Consider the following 15,010-nt stretch of genomic DNA (forward strand, 5'->3'; position numbering starts at 1 on the left):
GAAACAAACTTGTACCTTGCAGCTTGGAGCTGTAATTACTTCGCCTTGGTTTTCATCGTTTGGCAGCCATCCTTCCTTAAGATGCTTGACGAATGGCGTTCGCCAATCGTCCGGGTCATCGCCCAGTTCGCCTTGGTCGATTGCCATGATGTCTAAGCTGTCAGTCGCCACACTTGGTGTATACAAGACTTCAAAGAAGACTCCTGGCGAATGTGGTCCCCCACAAGCGGCTGACTTTGCCAATGCGTCAGCTTCTTCATTCTGGCCTCAGGGTAAGTGTTCGACCGTTATTCCGGCGAAGCTTTTCTCCATTGACCGAACGGTTTCAAGATATCTCCTCATTCCTTCTTCTTTCGCCTCGAATGATTTCTCAACTTGGCTAGCGACAAGCTTTCAGTCCGTTCGGATTAGCAAACGCCGAATGCCCAGTGCTTTCGCCTTTCTCAGGCCCATGAACACTGCTTCATATTTGGCCGTGTTGTTGGTTGTATTGAACTGCAAGCTTGCAGCATAACGTATCGACACTCCATCTGGCGAAGTTAGGATCATGGCGACACCCGCCCCTTTGTGAGACCACGACCCGTTGGAATACATGACCCATGGTTGTTCGACTGGTTCGAGCTCTGGGCGGATGCTGGCGTCCATTCGGCCACAAAATCAACGAGGATTTGGTAGTTAATTGCAGTGCGAGCAACAAAGTGTAGGTCGAAAGGTGATAATTCGGTGGACCATTTGCTTAGCCACCCTGTCGGAGAATGAACTCCTCCACCAGGGGAAAGATTGAGCAAGAATGAGTACAACCACAGTACTCAGCAAGCCACACCGGCAGATGCATGATTAATGCAAGGGGGTACAAGGGGTAATAATATAGGGGTTAAGTTTTGCAGAAAACAGCATTTAAAAGTCACTTAGTTGCCCAAAGCCATTTTATAAAGACGATCCTAGAGCTACACAGTATTATTAATCAAGGTCGTGAACCCGCACGAACCTGCCTTAACCCAAGGCCTACGATGATTCAGACCGAACTGGCAACCCGACCCTGGGTCCCAGCTCGTCCCAAGCCAACCCAGGCCAACCATTCCACATTTTAGTTGTTGAACAAATTTTAAGAATTAAAACACTAACTTGGGTACATTGCTTGGCTTGCCCATAACCGAGGGCGCGGCTATTCGAATAGATTATACTCTGATCAGAGGTGTACATCTTTACCCACAAGACACATCTTCCTCACGTGTAACCACGTGCCACATACCACCACGGTATACGGACGGAAGACGTGACATAGTTCCCAACCCATCCTAGCCATAGACAAGAGTACCGACCCAATCCCACCTACGGCCGGAACCTCCGGGATAGGTAGGCAGGATTGAGCCCCTAGCAGCAGGACACCAGCCCTGTGCCATGACATCTCGACTACCGGGCCGCAGCTCGTGTAGCCTTCATTTGTCCTAGAGATGTCCATCGACCCCCGACTTCGTCCATCTCCATCCGTGTACTTTTGTTTATATCCAGACTGAGCCACAAACTAAGCCTTACCCACTAGACATGTGGAAGTACGGTAGTGCTTTGCAACAGAGGCCCGAGCTTAATCCTTATAGTGGCCGGGGTGCTACTTCCCACAACTGGCATGCACCCAAACCCCACCGGAAAACAGGTTTTAGGGGTTTTGAAAGAGGAAGAGAGGGGTATGTCCAATTCCACCATAATCCAACAATTCCATAATGTCCAAAAGATATGAGATTTCCCAAAGTCTAAAGTTATAAAAACCACCTAATGTTGTCCTATTAATCAGCGAAGCATCTACCTAAATTCATACTAGTGGCACCATGAATAGAGTGTCCACTAGTTGGGGTTTTGTTTATTATAGGGTGAACAAGGTAATAATAACAATAGCAATAATAATAAGGTCATAACAAAGGTAAATAGGCATGGCTAAATAAAACAGTGATAACGCAGGAATTTAAATAAAGCGATAATGCAATAATTTAAATCAGAATAATTTTACAAACTGGGATTCAATATGTTCAAGGATGATGTGACTTGCCTTGCTCGCTTTCCCAAACATCGGCTTCAACTTCCACGAAGAGCAGATCTTCCGAAGCTGCAGCGTCTACACGACCAACAGAAAAGAAAAGGCTTTTACTCTAATAAACCCCATATAACAAGCAGAAACAAAGCACAAAAATGGGTTCTTGACTTCTTAAGGAAAAATTAGAGACTTGAACGGTCCAATTCCGAGTTCAAATGGCCAAGTTATGGCCATTTGAAGTTTATATGCTCTTTAAATGGATATTTGCGAATTTCTTCATTTAAATTTTAATTTAAAATCGGATTTATTGCGTCAGCCGAGGGGAGGGGCGCGCGGACCAGGTCCACGGGAGTGGGGCCCACGCGGCAGCCTCACGGTCCACGGTGGACCGGGTGCACGCGGCTTACGCCGGCCGGCGCCGTGGGTCCCACGCGTCAGCCGCACCCGAGGGCGCGGGCGGCTGACGGCCGGGCCCCACATGGTAGCCGCGGGGCGCGCCCGAAGGCGGCCTCGCCGGCACAGCCGATGGGAGGCGGCGCACCCGCGCCCCAATGGTCGCCGCCGGCGACCACCGGCGCGGCGGAGCGGCGCCCGAGAGAGGGGAGGGAAGGGGGAAGTGAAACGGCGGTCCACGGCTCACCCCGGGTCGACGGCGACGACGGGAACGGCGACCGGAGCGGAGGAAGGCGGCGGCGCGGCTCGGATAGACGGGGACGGCGGCGTTCCGGCGATCGGCGACCGAAACGGAGAGGTGGACGAGGTCGGCGAGGTCGCAGCGAACCTGAAGAAGGCGATGCCGAAGCGGGAGATGGTCCGGGGCAACGACGGCGGCGAACCGGAGCTCGGCGGCGACGGCGGAGAGAGAGGACGACGGCGCGAGCTCGATTCCGACGGGGAGAGAGAGCGACGAGTGGCGGAAACGGTGGAGGGAGGCACGGGGAGTGTTTATATAGGGTTGGGAGTGAGTGAGGGCGGCCGGAGGGGAAGGAAACCGGCGCGGCGATCTCGGGCTCCATCAATGGCGCCGGCGAGGTTTGCGGGAGTGTTTCCAAACGAATCCGAGGGAGAGAGAGAGAGGGAAAAGTGGGGGAAAAGGGAGAGGGAATCACGGGGAGTGATTTCCCCCTCTTTATTGCGCGCGGGGACGGCGGGATGCGGCGAAATCCGCGGCGGCGGCGGCGCTAGGGCACGGGCGAGGCGGCGGGAGCGACGCGAGGTAGGGGACGACGGGTGGGCCCCACCCGTCAGCGAGGGTGGCGGGCGGGCCCGCCCGTCAGCGGCGCGCGCGCGGGGAGGATTCCGAATGGGCCGCGGGGAAGAGGAGAGAGAGGGGGAGGGAGATGAGCCGAGCCGGCCCAAGAGGGGGAGGGGGGGAAAAAGGACTTTTTAGAGCTTTTCTTTTTATAAAATCATTTTAACTTTGTTTATTTCTTAATAATTATTATTTGTGCTCTGAAAATTCCACTAAAATTTGAGGGCTCCTTTTAGACCAAGGAGAATTTAACAAAAATTCTCCGGGCCTCATTTGAATTTTTCTTGTACGTATTTTAGTGTTTGCCAACTTCTTTTCGAATTTTAATTAATTCTATTATTCCTTTTAGAAAATGATTTTTATTTCGGGATGAATTTATCAGGACGTGACAAATCCACCCCCCTTACAAGAATCTCGTCCCCGAGATTCGAGGAGGCTAGCAAGAAGATAGGTTGGGTGGTTTTCTCTTCTTGTTTGACTTCTTCCGCTCCGTCTTCACAAACTTTCAGCAAAGCTTCACCACTCGGAACTGCTTGGCTTGACCTCCCGTTGCGGATGGAATCTTCTCTTCACCTGACTTGAACCAGGGTGCACCTTTTAGCTGACTCAGACTAGGTTGCGGTAGTTTAATGATGCTTCCGTTCCAGAACTTCTCATGATTCATATCTTCGGAGTCAACCTCATACAAGTTACCACTTCATGCCATGCGTCAACACTAGCTTGTCATTACTAGGATACCATGTTTGTCATCATAAGAATATCATGCTTGTCATTTACTTCTAACTTGCCACCAACTGCCTCATATTAGCTTTCCTGGTCTCCAGGTGCTAGCTATTTCTGCTATTTGATGCAAGGGTCGATAACTTTGCCTTTGAATTATGTTTCTCAACAGAACCAACTTATCCCACTTGACATGCTTTGACGTCTTTCCAAATGGCTTTACTGCTGGACTTCTTATGGTCTGATCGTTATCCTGCCAAATCTGAAGCTTCGTTGTTAGATGCGATTTTAATCTGACCTCCATAGACTATCTTCGAACATATCACTTGGTTCATAACTGGGAATAGCTCTCATGAACAAGCAACTCGGATTCACTTTCTTTACAGTTGGTTCACTTCCCACTATTCTCTTCATGTTGTCCTCAGTTAGCATTCAACGTATTCCTTTACACCTTTGACCTTGATGTGTTCTTTCCCGATTTCTCTTATCAATCACCTTTCGACCTACTTCTTTGCCCGATAATAAACACCTTTGCTGGTATCTTCTATCAATCTCCTTTTAAACTTTGTCAACCAAGTACTCTTCACTCCGAGAGTTGTGGATGCTTCTGGTGACAATGAGGTCCTTTGGCTTGCTGCCTTCCAGTGAAACCTTGAAGTGTTTCGCCAAAAGCTATACTGACTGTCTTTGCCTTTGATCCGAAAAAGACACATCTGAAACTCTTAGTCCAAACAAATGTCTCTTTGGTTAATCGCTTGATTTTCTTTTCCATCATCAGGTTGGTTATTAACTCAAGGTTAGAACATAGTTCCTCTGAAATGAGACCCTAGGTCTCCTTTATCAGTAAACAATTATACACATAATCACATATCCACATCTTCCAAAAGAACCCTCATAGAACTTGTCTGTATTACACATTTCTCCCTCATTACATGAATACTAAGCACTGCCTAAAAGGAAAGGTGCTTAGCATCGGTACATTGTTTCTGCTATGGGTTCTGATTAACACGAGGCCTCACGGGTACGGCGTTTGCTCCAGTGACCACAATACGATTGGGATGTCTGCTTCGTGTAAATTGGCGGTAATGTGGAGGTCGACTTTGCCTTGGTTGCAGGCAGTCCCTCGAGTAATGCCCTGGTCCTTTGCAATTGTAGCAAATCAACGTCTTCTTTGCTGAGCTATCCGTCTGGGGACGATCATTCTGACTTGGAGTTGGAATTGGTGGTTGGAAATCCTTGCTAACATTGGCATCAGTGGTACCATAGTTGCTATCACCATTGGAGTCTTTCTCAGAGTCACAATTGCTAGGGTTGTCATTTTGGGTGCCATCATTGATACTATCATCGACACCTTGGTGAATGATGTTGACATTGCACGCTTGATTTGAGTGGTCACTAATGGGGCAAGAAGCATGGTTGTTGGTGGTATCATCATCATTAGTATTGCTAATGTTGTTGTCTGCATTGTGTCCATCTTCTTGGGGCGGAAACTCTTGATGCGCAACAGAAGATCCGGTGATCTGAAGTGGCTCCGTGCGCTGTCTTTGGTTACCACATGGGAATACTGGGATGCTGACAATCCTTCTCTTACAATTCTTCATCCGATTATGCTCACTTTAGAGTTGTATGGCTTTGTCCACAAGTTTCTCAAAATCTTCATATTCCTCTAGGAGTAGTTGCACTGCGATCTCATCTTTTAACCCCTGGAGATACTTCTCTTGTTTGTCTTCATCATTTTCCACATCTTCTGGTGCATAGTGAGCCAAACGATGGAACTCGTGCAGGTACTCTGTGACGGTCAAATCTTCTTGCTTCAGGTAGCGGAACTCTCGTTTTCTCAGTGTGATCATTCCTGCGGGAACATGGGATCTCTTGAATACAGATGAAAACTCGTCCCAGGTGATGGTATGTCCTTCTGGCCGTGATGCTTCGTAGCTATCCCACCATTCTGAAGCCAGTCCAACCAACTGATGAGTTGCGAAGACAACCCGCTCCTGGTCTGTGCACTGAATCAACCCCAGCTTCTTCTCGACTGTGCGCAACCAATCACTGGCTTCCATAGGTTCGACGGCAATGGCAAAGGTTGGAGTCTCAATTTTGAGAAATTCTGATAACTTGCACTGTTGCTGGACTGTAGGTACTTGAACGTTGGTTGCCCCTGCTGGGTTGTTCCAATTCTGTAATAGTTGAAAGGCTGTTGCCAACATGTTGGTTTGGTTAACCACAATTTGGATTAGCTCTGGTGAGGTTTCGTTGATGCTTTTCTCATTCCCATTGGCTTGGGTTCTTCATCTTGTACTTGATTTCTTGGCTGCTGTGCTGGAACATCCAAAGGTACAATGCCGATACTGGCCTCTGTCTTGTCAACTGGTGGCTGGGGCTGAAATTGAGCATTGACACCTTGTGGTAATGCACTCGCTGGAGTTGGAGCTGTTGTAACGCGGGCTATAGGACTGCTTCGGGATGCATGGATGACAATTCGCTGAGGAGCAAGCTTCTGATTGCAGGGAGTTGCGTGGACTGACGTGCTGGCAGCTATGTTTCTCGGTTTTGGGCACTTGTCGGCGAAATGACCCATTCCTTGACAATTGAAGCAACAGATATCTTCCCGGACTCGGCATTTTCTTTTCTCATTTTGATTCCTCTGTCCTGGCACTGGAGTTAGGCTGAAACTGTAATCTTGGCGAGGATTTGTGTTGCCTTGATGCTTCTCTCCATTGGAACTGGCGGGTTGGTTGGCCATCTTCTTCGTCAGCAAAAAACTGAATTGACAATCTTTTGGTACATGATCAGTTCCTTCACAGAAGAAACAAGTGATCCTGCTCGTTGGACACCTGTCGGGTGGATGGTCTTCCTCACAATGAACGCATGTAGTGGCACACGAGCTGGCAACATGACCGATTTCTCCACAACGAGAGCACGCCTTACGTTCCATTTTATTCTAGCTGAAACCTTGGGGAGACTTCTCATCTTCATCATCTGAGGAGACTTGATCTGAATCTTCACTATCAGACACTCTACCTCCATTAGCTAAAAGATGCTCTGTCAACTGTGGTGCACCTCGGAAGGTATTTCTTCTCTGACGTTTTGTCATTCCTGGTGGAGGCCATTCTGTGCTGGTAATGATCATCTTACGGACTTCATCTTCGGTTCGCATTGGTGTTTTTCCTTTCTGCTGAGGACAGTTCCTTGCATAGTGCCCTTGCTCATCACACATAAAACAAATGATACTTGCTTCTTTTGAGTCAACATGTGGCACGCCACCATCGGTCTTTTGGGATGCTGGCGGCATGCTGACTTGTGGTGTGAGTGCTTGGACTGCCTCCAACTGCACTTGAGGCTGTATCTGACTCAGGTTCAGAATTGGCGTCTGATGCTGCTGTAGTATCTCTATAAGCAATCGGTTTTGGTTAATCAGGTGTTGGACCAGTGTCACACAACTGGTGTCTGGTGCTTCATTCACTCGGGAGCTTGAGGTACCGATGTCCTGACTTCTGACCTTATTGCCTTTCTCATTGTCAGCCATCTGTTGCAAAGGTTTGGAGAGGGAGAGAGGGAAAACAAAGGGAAGAGACAGATTAGAAACTAAGGATAGGACCTTAACAGATCTAAGTCTTTTGCTGTTATGATGTATGTTAGGCTTATTCTGCAAGGTGATTAAGCAAACAACCTAGCATGGTTACATCACAACCCACTGATGCAAACCACGCGCTACACACACAAGCAAGGAAACACACGACAAACGAAACACTAGAGGGTGGCTTAGGTTCTGCGACGGGTTCTCCAAGATCTTCACCCCTGCTTCACAGCTGGCTTCACTGCTTCCTTCACTTCACTAGCGGATCCTGCAGCCTTCTGGAGCTTCGGCAGACAATTGACGACATCTTCTTCTTCACTGACCTGACCATCTAGTACTAGTTGAAATCCGAAGAAGGAAGAAGGGAGTAAACATTTTGCAAATAGCATTAGGGAAAGGAGGAAAAAGGAACTTTCGCAAATAGTTTCATCTATAAAATATGTCCTTAGGTTCTATCCACTTGGCTTATCCTACAGTCGAGATGGCTCTGATACCAGCTTGTCGTGACCGGGAAAATTGCCTTTTCCCGAACGCTAGTGTATTAATCCCCGTCCCAGGAAAAGCCGGGGTACACCACACAAACATGATATAAAAGACACATCTTTATTATATCGATAATATTTACATTATTACAAAGGCACTTCAGGCCTGACAATCAAAAATAAACAGCAGCGGACTAGCGGGCCTACGGCTCCATCTTCACAGGCGCTCAACTGGGGTATAAGCCAGGACTCCACCTAAGACATCTTCTCCAAAGCTTCTCTTACTGAAGAGGGGAAAGATTGAGCAAGAATGAGTACAACCACAGTACTCAGCAAGCCACACCGGCAGATGCATGATTAATGCAAGGGGGTACAAGGGGTAATAATATAGGGGTTAAGTTTTGCAGAAAACAGCATTTAAAAGTCACTTAGTTGCCCAAAGCCATTTTATAAAGACGATCCTAGAGCTACACAGTATTATTAATCAAGGTCGTGAACCCGCACGAACCTACCTTAACCCAAGGCCTACGATGATTCAGACCGAACTGGCAACCTGACCCTGGGTCCCAGCTCATCCCAAGCCAACCCAGGCCAACCATTCCACATTTTAGTTGTTGAACAAATTTTAAGAATTAAAACACTAACTTGGGTACATTGCTTGGCTTGCCCATAACCGAGGGCGCGGCTATTCGAATAGATTATACTCTGATCAGAGGTGTACATCTTTACCCACAAGACACATCTTCCTCACGTGTAACCACGTGCCACATACCACCACGGTATACGGACGGAAGACGTGACATAGTTCCCAACCCATCCTAGCCATAGACAAGAGTACCGACCCAATCCCACCTACGGCCGGAACCTCCGGGACAGGTAGGCAGGATTGAGCCCCTAGCAGCAGGACACCAGCCCTGTGCCATGACATCTCGACTACCGGGCCGCAGCTCGTGTAGCCTTCATTTGTCCTAGAGATGTCCATCGACCCCCGATTTCGTCCATCTCCATCCGTGTACTTTTGTTTATAACCAGACTGAGCCACAAACTAAGCCTTACCCACTAGACATGTGGAAGTACGGTAGTGCTTTGCAACAGAGGCCCGAGCTTAATCCTTATAGTGGTCGGGGTGCTACTTCCCACAACTGGCATGCACCCAAACCCCACCGGAAAACAGGTTTTAGGGGTTTTGAAAGAGGAAGAGAGGGGTATGTCCAATTCCACCATAATCCAACAATTCCATAATGTCCAAAAGATATGAGATTTCCCAAAGTCTAAAGTTATAAAAACCACCTAATGTTGTCCTATTAATCAGCGAAGCATCTACCTAAATTCATACTAGTGGCACCATGAATAGAATGTCCACTAGTTGGGGTTTTGTTTATTCTAGGGTGAACAAGGTAATAATAACAATAGCAATAATAATAAGGTCATAACAAAGGTAAATAGGCATGGCTAAATAAAACAGTGATAACGCAGGAATTTAAATAAAGCGATAGTGCAATAATTTAAATCAGAATAATTTTATAAACTGGGATTCAATATGTTCAAAGATGATGTGACTTGCCTTGCTCGCTTTCCCAAACGTCGGCTTCAACTTCCACAAAGAGCGGATCTTCCGAAGCTGCAGCGTCTACACGACCAACGGAAAAGAAAAGGCTTTTACTCTAATAAACCCCATATAACAAGTAGAAACAAAGCACAAAAATGGGTTCTTGACTTCTTAAGGAAAAATTAGAGACTTGAACGGTCCAATTCCGAGTTCAAATGGCCAAGTTATGGCCATTTGAAGTTTATATGCTCTTTAAATGGATATTTGCGAATTTCTTCATTTAAATTTTAATTTAAAATCGGATTTATTGCGTCAGCCGAGGGGAGGGGCGCGCGGACCGGGTCCACGGGAGTGGGGCCCACGCGGCAGCCTCACGGTCCACGGTGGACCGGGTGCACGCGGCTTACGCCGGCCGGCGCCGTGGGTCCCACGCGTCAGCCGCACCCGAGGGCGCGGGCGGCTGACGGCCGGGCCCCACATGGCAGCCGCGGGGCGCGCCCGAAGGCGGCCTCGCCGGCACAGCCGACGGGAGGCGGCGCACCCGCGCCCCAATGGTCGCCGCCGGCGACCACCGGCGCGGCGGAGCGGCGCCCGAGAGAGGGGAGGGAAGGGGGAAGTGAAACGGCGGTCCACGGCTCACCCCGGGTCGACGACGACGACGGGAACGGCGACCGGAGCGGAGGAAGGCTGCGGCGCGGCTCGGATAGACGGGGACGGCGGCGTTCCGGCGATCGGCGACCGAAACGGAGAGGTGGACGAGGTCGGCGAGGTCGCGGCGAACCCGAAGAAGGCGATGCCGAAGCGGGAGATGGTCCGGGGCAACGACGGCGGCGAACCGGAGCTCGGCGGCGACGGCGGAGAGAGAGGACGACGGCGCGAGCTCGATTCCGACGGGGAGAGAGAGCGGCGAGTGGCGGAAACGGTGGAGGGAGGCACGGGGAGTGTTTATATAGGGTTGGGAGTGAGTGAGGGCGGCCGAGGGGAAGGAAACCGGCGCGGCGATCTCGGGCTCCATCAATGGCGCCGGCGAGGTTTGCGGGAGTGTTTCCAAACGAATCCGAGGGAGAGAGAGAGGGAAAAGTGGGGGAAAAGGGAGAGGGAATCACGGGGAGTGATTTCCCCCTCTTTATTGTGCGCGGGGACGGCGGGATGCGGCGGAATCCGCGGCGGCGGCGGCGCTAGGGCACGGGCGAGGCGGCGGGAGCGACGCGAGGTAGGGGACGACGGGTAGGCCCCACCCGTCAGCGAGGGTGGCGGGCGGGCCCGCCCGTCAGCGGCGCGCGCGCGGGGAGGAGGCCGAATGGGCCGCGGGGAAGAGGAGAGAGAGGGGGAGGGAGATGGGCCGAGCCGGCCCAAGAGGGGGAGGGGGGAAAAAAGGACTTTTTAGAGCTTTTCTTTTTATAAAATCATTTTAACTTTGTTTATTTCTTAATAATTATTATTTGTGCTCTGAAAATTCCACTAAAATTTGAGGGCTCCTTTTAGACCAAGGAGAATTTAACAAAAATTCTCCGGGCCTCATTTGAATTTTTCTTGTACGTATTTTAGTGTTTGCCAACTTCTTTTCGAATTTTAATTAATTCTATTATTCCTTTTAGAAAATGATTTTTATTTCGGGATGAATTTATCAGGACGTGACACCCCCCCTTTGTGAGTTCGGCCGGGGGCAGCGGGTGAGATTCGAGGATTCGGTGAGAGAAGCTGTGTGATCTTGAGGGGGTTCAATCCCCCAAAGACGATGAGACAAAAGGGGTTTATATAGGTTCGAGCCGTTAAGAAGCGTAATACCCTACTCCTGTGCTTGATTGATTGAGTGGAGAACACAAGTGTTTGGGGTTGCGAGACGCAAGCGCCAGTTCGCTCGGAAGTCCCCCCCTCCACCACTAGGCATGGACCTCCTTTTATACCTCAAGGGGTTACCACATGGGCCCACCAACCTAACCTAGCTCCGGTGGAGAAGTATTATAATCTTTGCATTAAATGCATGTCTTGTCTCTTGACTTGGGAAGCCAAGCGCACGTCGTCTTGATGATGGGGCCTGTCAAACCTTGCCGCCTGACACGGGGGGTGCCCCTGTCAGTCACCATTTAATGGGTGAAGACTTCTGGGCTCCTATTACACCGGGAATCAAGAGCCTTGCTTTAACCAGAGCAGGAGGACCGACTCCGGCTGGCATAAGAGGATGAGAACCTCTCACCATCATTATTTGATGGGATATGTCGGGCTCACGTCGCCTGACACACGCGATGGTGCGCCTGACATCCTGGGTCCCATCAGTCATTCGACCGGTCATAGACCGGTTGAGTGCACTGCACACTGCATTAAATGCGGCGTGGCGCGACCGCTCGGGTTGCCATAGATGCGGGTAGGTGGGCACCTAGAGGCGGACACCTAACCCACCGTACGTGGTGACCTAGAGAGGGGGTCGACGGAGCCCAACCCGTAGTCATGGGTGGGGGCGGCCGCCGCCCGACCTCGGGCCCGATCCCCCCTCGGGGGGAGCCACGTGGCGCGTGGGGCGGCCTTCTCCCTCTAGTCTCGGCCAGGGAGTGGCCGCCGCCCTACCTCGGGCCCGATCCCCCTCGGGGGAGGGCCACGTGGCATTGGAGGGCAGCCTCCTCCATCCAGTCTCTGGGAAGGAGTGGCCTCCGCCCTACCTTGGGCTCGACTCCCCTCGAGGGAGGGCCATGTGGCATCGGGGGGCAGCCTCCTCCGGCTAGTCTTTGGAAAGGAGTGGCCGCCACCCCACCTCGGGCCTGACTCCCCTCGGGGGAGGGCCACGTGGCATCGGAGGGGGCAGCCTCCTCCCTCTAAACCTGATACCCCCGGGCCCATATCACCGACACACCCTATGATTTCCTTTCCTCGAAGCACTTCACCCAAAAGGTACTGCGAAGGTACTACGATTTTGTGGGCTTGGAAGTAGTGTTTGAGCTTTTTGGAAGCCATCACTAGGGCTTAAGCAAGTTTTTCCATTTCAATGTATCTGACTTTCACCCCTTGGATCGCTTCGGACACGAAGTATACTTGTTTGTGGCCTACTTCTGTTTCTTGCACCAGAGCTGCGCTGACAGCGACAGGCGAAGCTGCCAGATAAAGCCACAATTCACTTCCTGCCGCTGGGCTGACCAGAGCCGGTTGGCTTTGCAGATACTGCTTAAGCTCGTCGAAAGCTGCTTGGCACTCAGGTGTCCAGCTGAACTTTCCTGCCCCCCGAAGGGTCTTGAAGAAAGGCAGTCCCCTTTCGGCCGCCCTTGATAATAATTGACTGAGTGCCGCAATTCGTCCCGTGAGCTTATGTACTTGTCGTACGCTCGATGGTGGCTTCATTTGCTAAATGGCCTCGATTTTTTGGGGGTTCGCTTCGATCCCCCTTTCGGACACAAGAATTCCCAATAACTAACCAGCGCGAACACCGAACACACACTTTTCTGGGTTTAACTTCATGCCGGCCACGCGGAGGTTGTCGAAAGTTTCTTGCAGATCTGACGCATGGTCAAATGCCTTGCGACTTTTCACGACAATATCATTGACATAGGCTTCGACATTCCACCCCAGTTGCAATCCCAAGACCTTGTACACCAGCCTGGTGAAAGTAGCCCCTGCATTCCTCAAGCCGAACGACATTCTGAGATGGCAAAAGGTGCCGAAAGGCATGATGAAGGTTGTCTTTGGGATGTCCACCGAGTTCATGTGGATTTGATGATATCCGGAGTATGCATCCAAGAAATTCATAAGCTCACATCCGGCGGTCAAATCGACCAGTTGATCGATCCGAGGGAGGGGGAAGTCGTCTTTCGGGCACATTTTGTTGAGGTCTGTGAAGTCGACGCACATTCGCCACTTGCCGTTCGACTTCTTCACCAATACCGGATTTGCTAACCACTCTAGGTGGTCAATTTCTTAAATTACCCCTGCCTTGATGTTATCAACCAAATTTGGCCTCGTGTTTTCGCATCAACACTTGAGCAGCTTGTGCACTTCTGCTTTCACCGCTTCTTGGCGATCTACTGACATCTTCCTTAACTTTTGTTTCTTCGGCTTTGCATCAGGCTTGACCGCCAGGTGGTGCATGATGAGATCTGGCGAAACGTCTCCCACTTCATCTGGTCCCCAAGCGAAAATATCAATGTTCTTTCTGAGCACGGCCAAGATGCTGTTTACCTCTTGATCGCCCAGATCTACGCCGAGCAATACGACTTTCGTGGGGTCGGTATCGTCTATCTGCAGCTGCATCACCTTGCCATGCGGAGCAGGTTTCGGCGTGGGTCTTGCTCTTTCTTGCCCTTCGGCATCCACAATATGAACTTCCCTATCAAAGGGGGCCACTGTGGTGGCCAAAGGTTGGAGCCCCTTGACAACTATTACACCGGCCGAACCAGGCATCTTAAGCTTGACATAGTTGTGGTGGGAGACTGCTTCGAATTTGTTCAAAGTGCCATGGCTGAAGATGGCGTTGTAATTGTATGGGTTGTCAACAACATCGAAGAGTATCTCTTCTTCTCTCTTGTTTTCTTGTGTGCCGAAAGCGACTTTGAGGAGGGCTTGACCCAAAACCTGCACTACTTCGCCTTCGAATCCCTTGAGCGAAGTTGGTGCTTGGGACAATGCCAGAGTCGGCAATCCCATCTTGGCATATGTTCTGGCGAAAATGACATCAGCTGAGCTGCCCCCATCGATCAAAATGCGCCGAACTTCAAAACCGGCCATTTCTGCCGATACCACCAGCGGGTCTTGGTGTGGGAACAAAACTCCTTCGGCATCCTCCGGTCCGAAAGAGATTTGCTGCGCCAAGTAGCTCGGTACCCCTTCACTTGCCGACACGATGTTGTGCACTGCTTGAAGCTGCATCTTTTTCTGGCGTTTCGACATCTGCGAAGGGGGATCAGACCTTGTGATTACTTGGATCACTCTTCGCTGTGCATCTTGGCGCTGCTCGACCTGAGGTGCTTGATCAAGAATCGCTTCGCGGGGCACTTCTTCGGCTCTGACTTGCTACTGCCTCGGCGCTTGGGTGTTACCTTGCTATCGGATATTTCGACATTGCTCGGTTGTGTGCGAAGAGCGTCTGTGAAAGCTGCAGTACAAGTCCTTCTTGATCTTCCTGCGGAAAGGTTGTTGCTGGCTGCCTGCTTGTTGAACATCGAGCTCCTTGCGAAGTGCTTGCACTTCTTCGACAGCCATCACTGCCTTTCCGGCCCGATCGGTCCTGAATTTTTTCCACGTCATGGGGGCTTGGTTCGGCCTTGGAGGCTGCCCTTGATTTGCCGGAAGGGATGGGCGAACCAACACATGTGTCGAACCAGCGGCTTGAGCCTGAACTTGAACTTGAGCAAGCTTGCGCGGCAGCGGTTGCGGCTGTGGCCGCCTTGTCATATTCGGCTTGTATTTCTTGCATCCG

General features: G+C 50.6%; 1 protein-coding gene across 1 annotated transcript; it reads right to left on the bottom strand.

Annotated features, from left to right (window-relative positions):
* Positions 1-13,566: 13,566 nt before the first annotated feature.
* Positions 13,567-14,319, bottom strand: LOC136356983 (uncharacterized). Its single transcript, XM_066311709.1, has one exon. The coding sequence runs from the start codon at positions 14,317-14,319 to the stop codon at positions 13,567-13,569; it is 753 nt and encodes a 250-aa protein (XP_066167806.1).
* Positions 14,320-15,010: the final 691 nt, after the last annotated feature.

The sequence above is a fragment of the Oryza sativa genome, chromosome 6 (genome assembly GCF_034140825.1).
Source record: "Oryza sativa Japonica Group chromosome 6, ASM3414082v1".
NCBI classification, from domain to species: domain Eukaryota; kingdom Viridiplantae; phylum Streptophyta; class Magnoliopsida; order Poales; family Poaceae; genus Oryza; species Oryza sativa.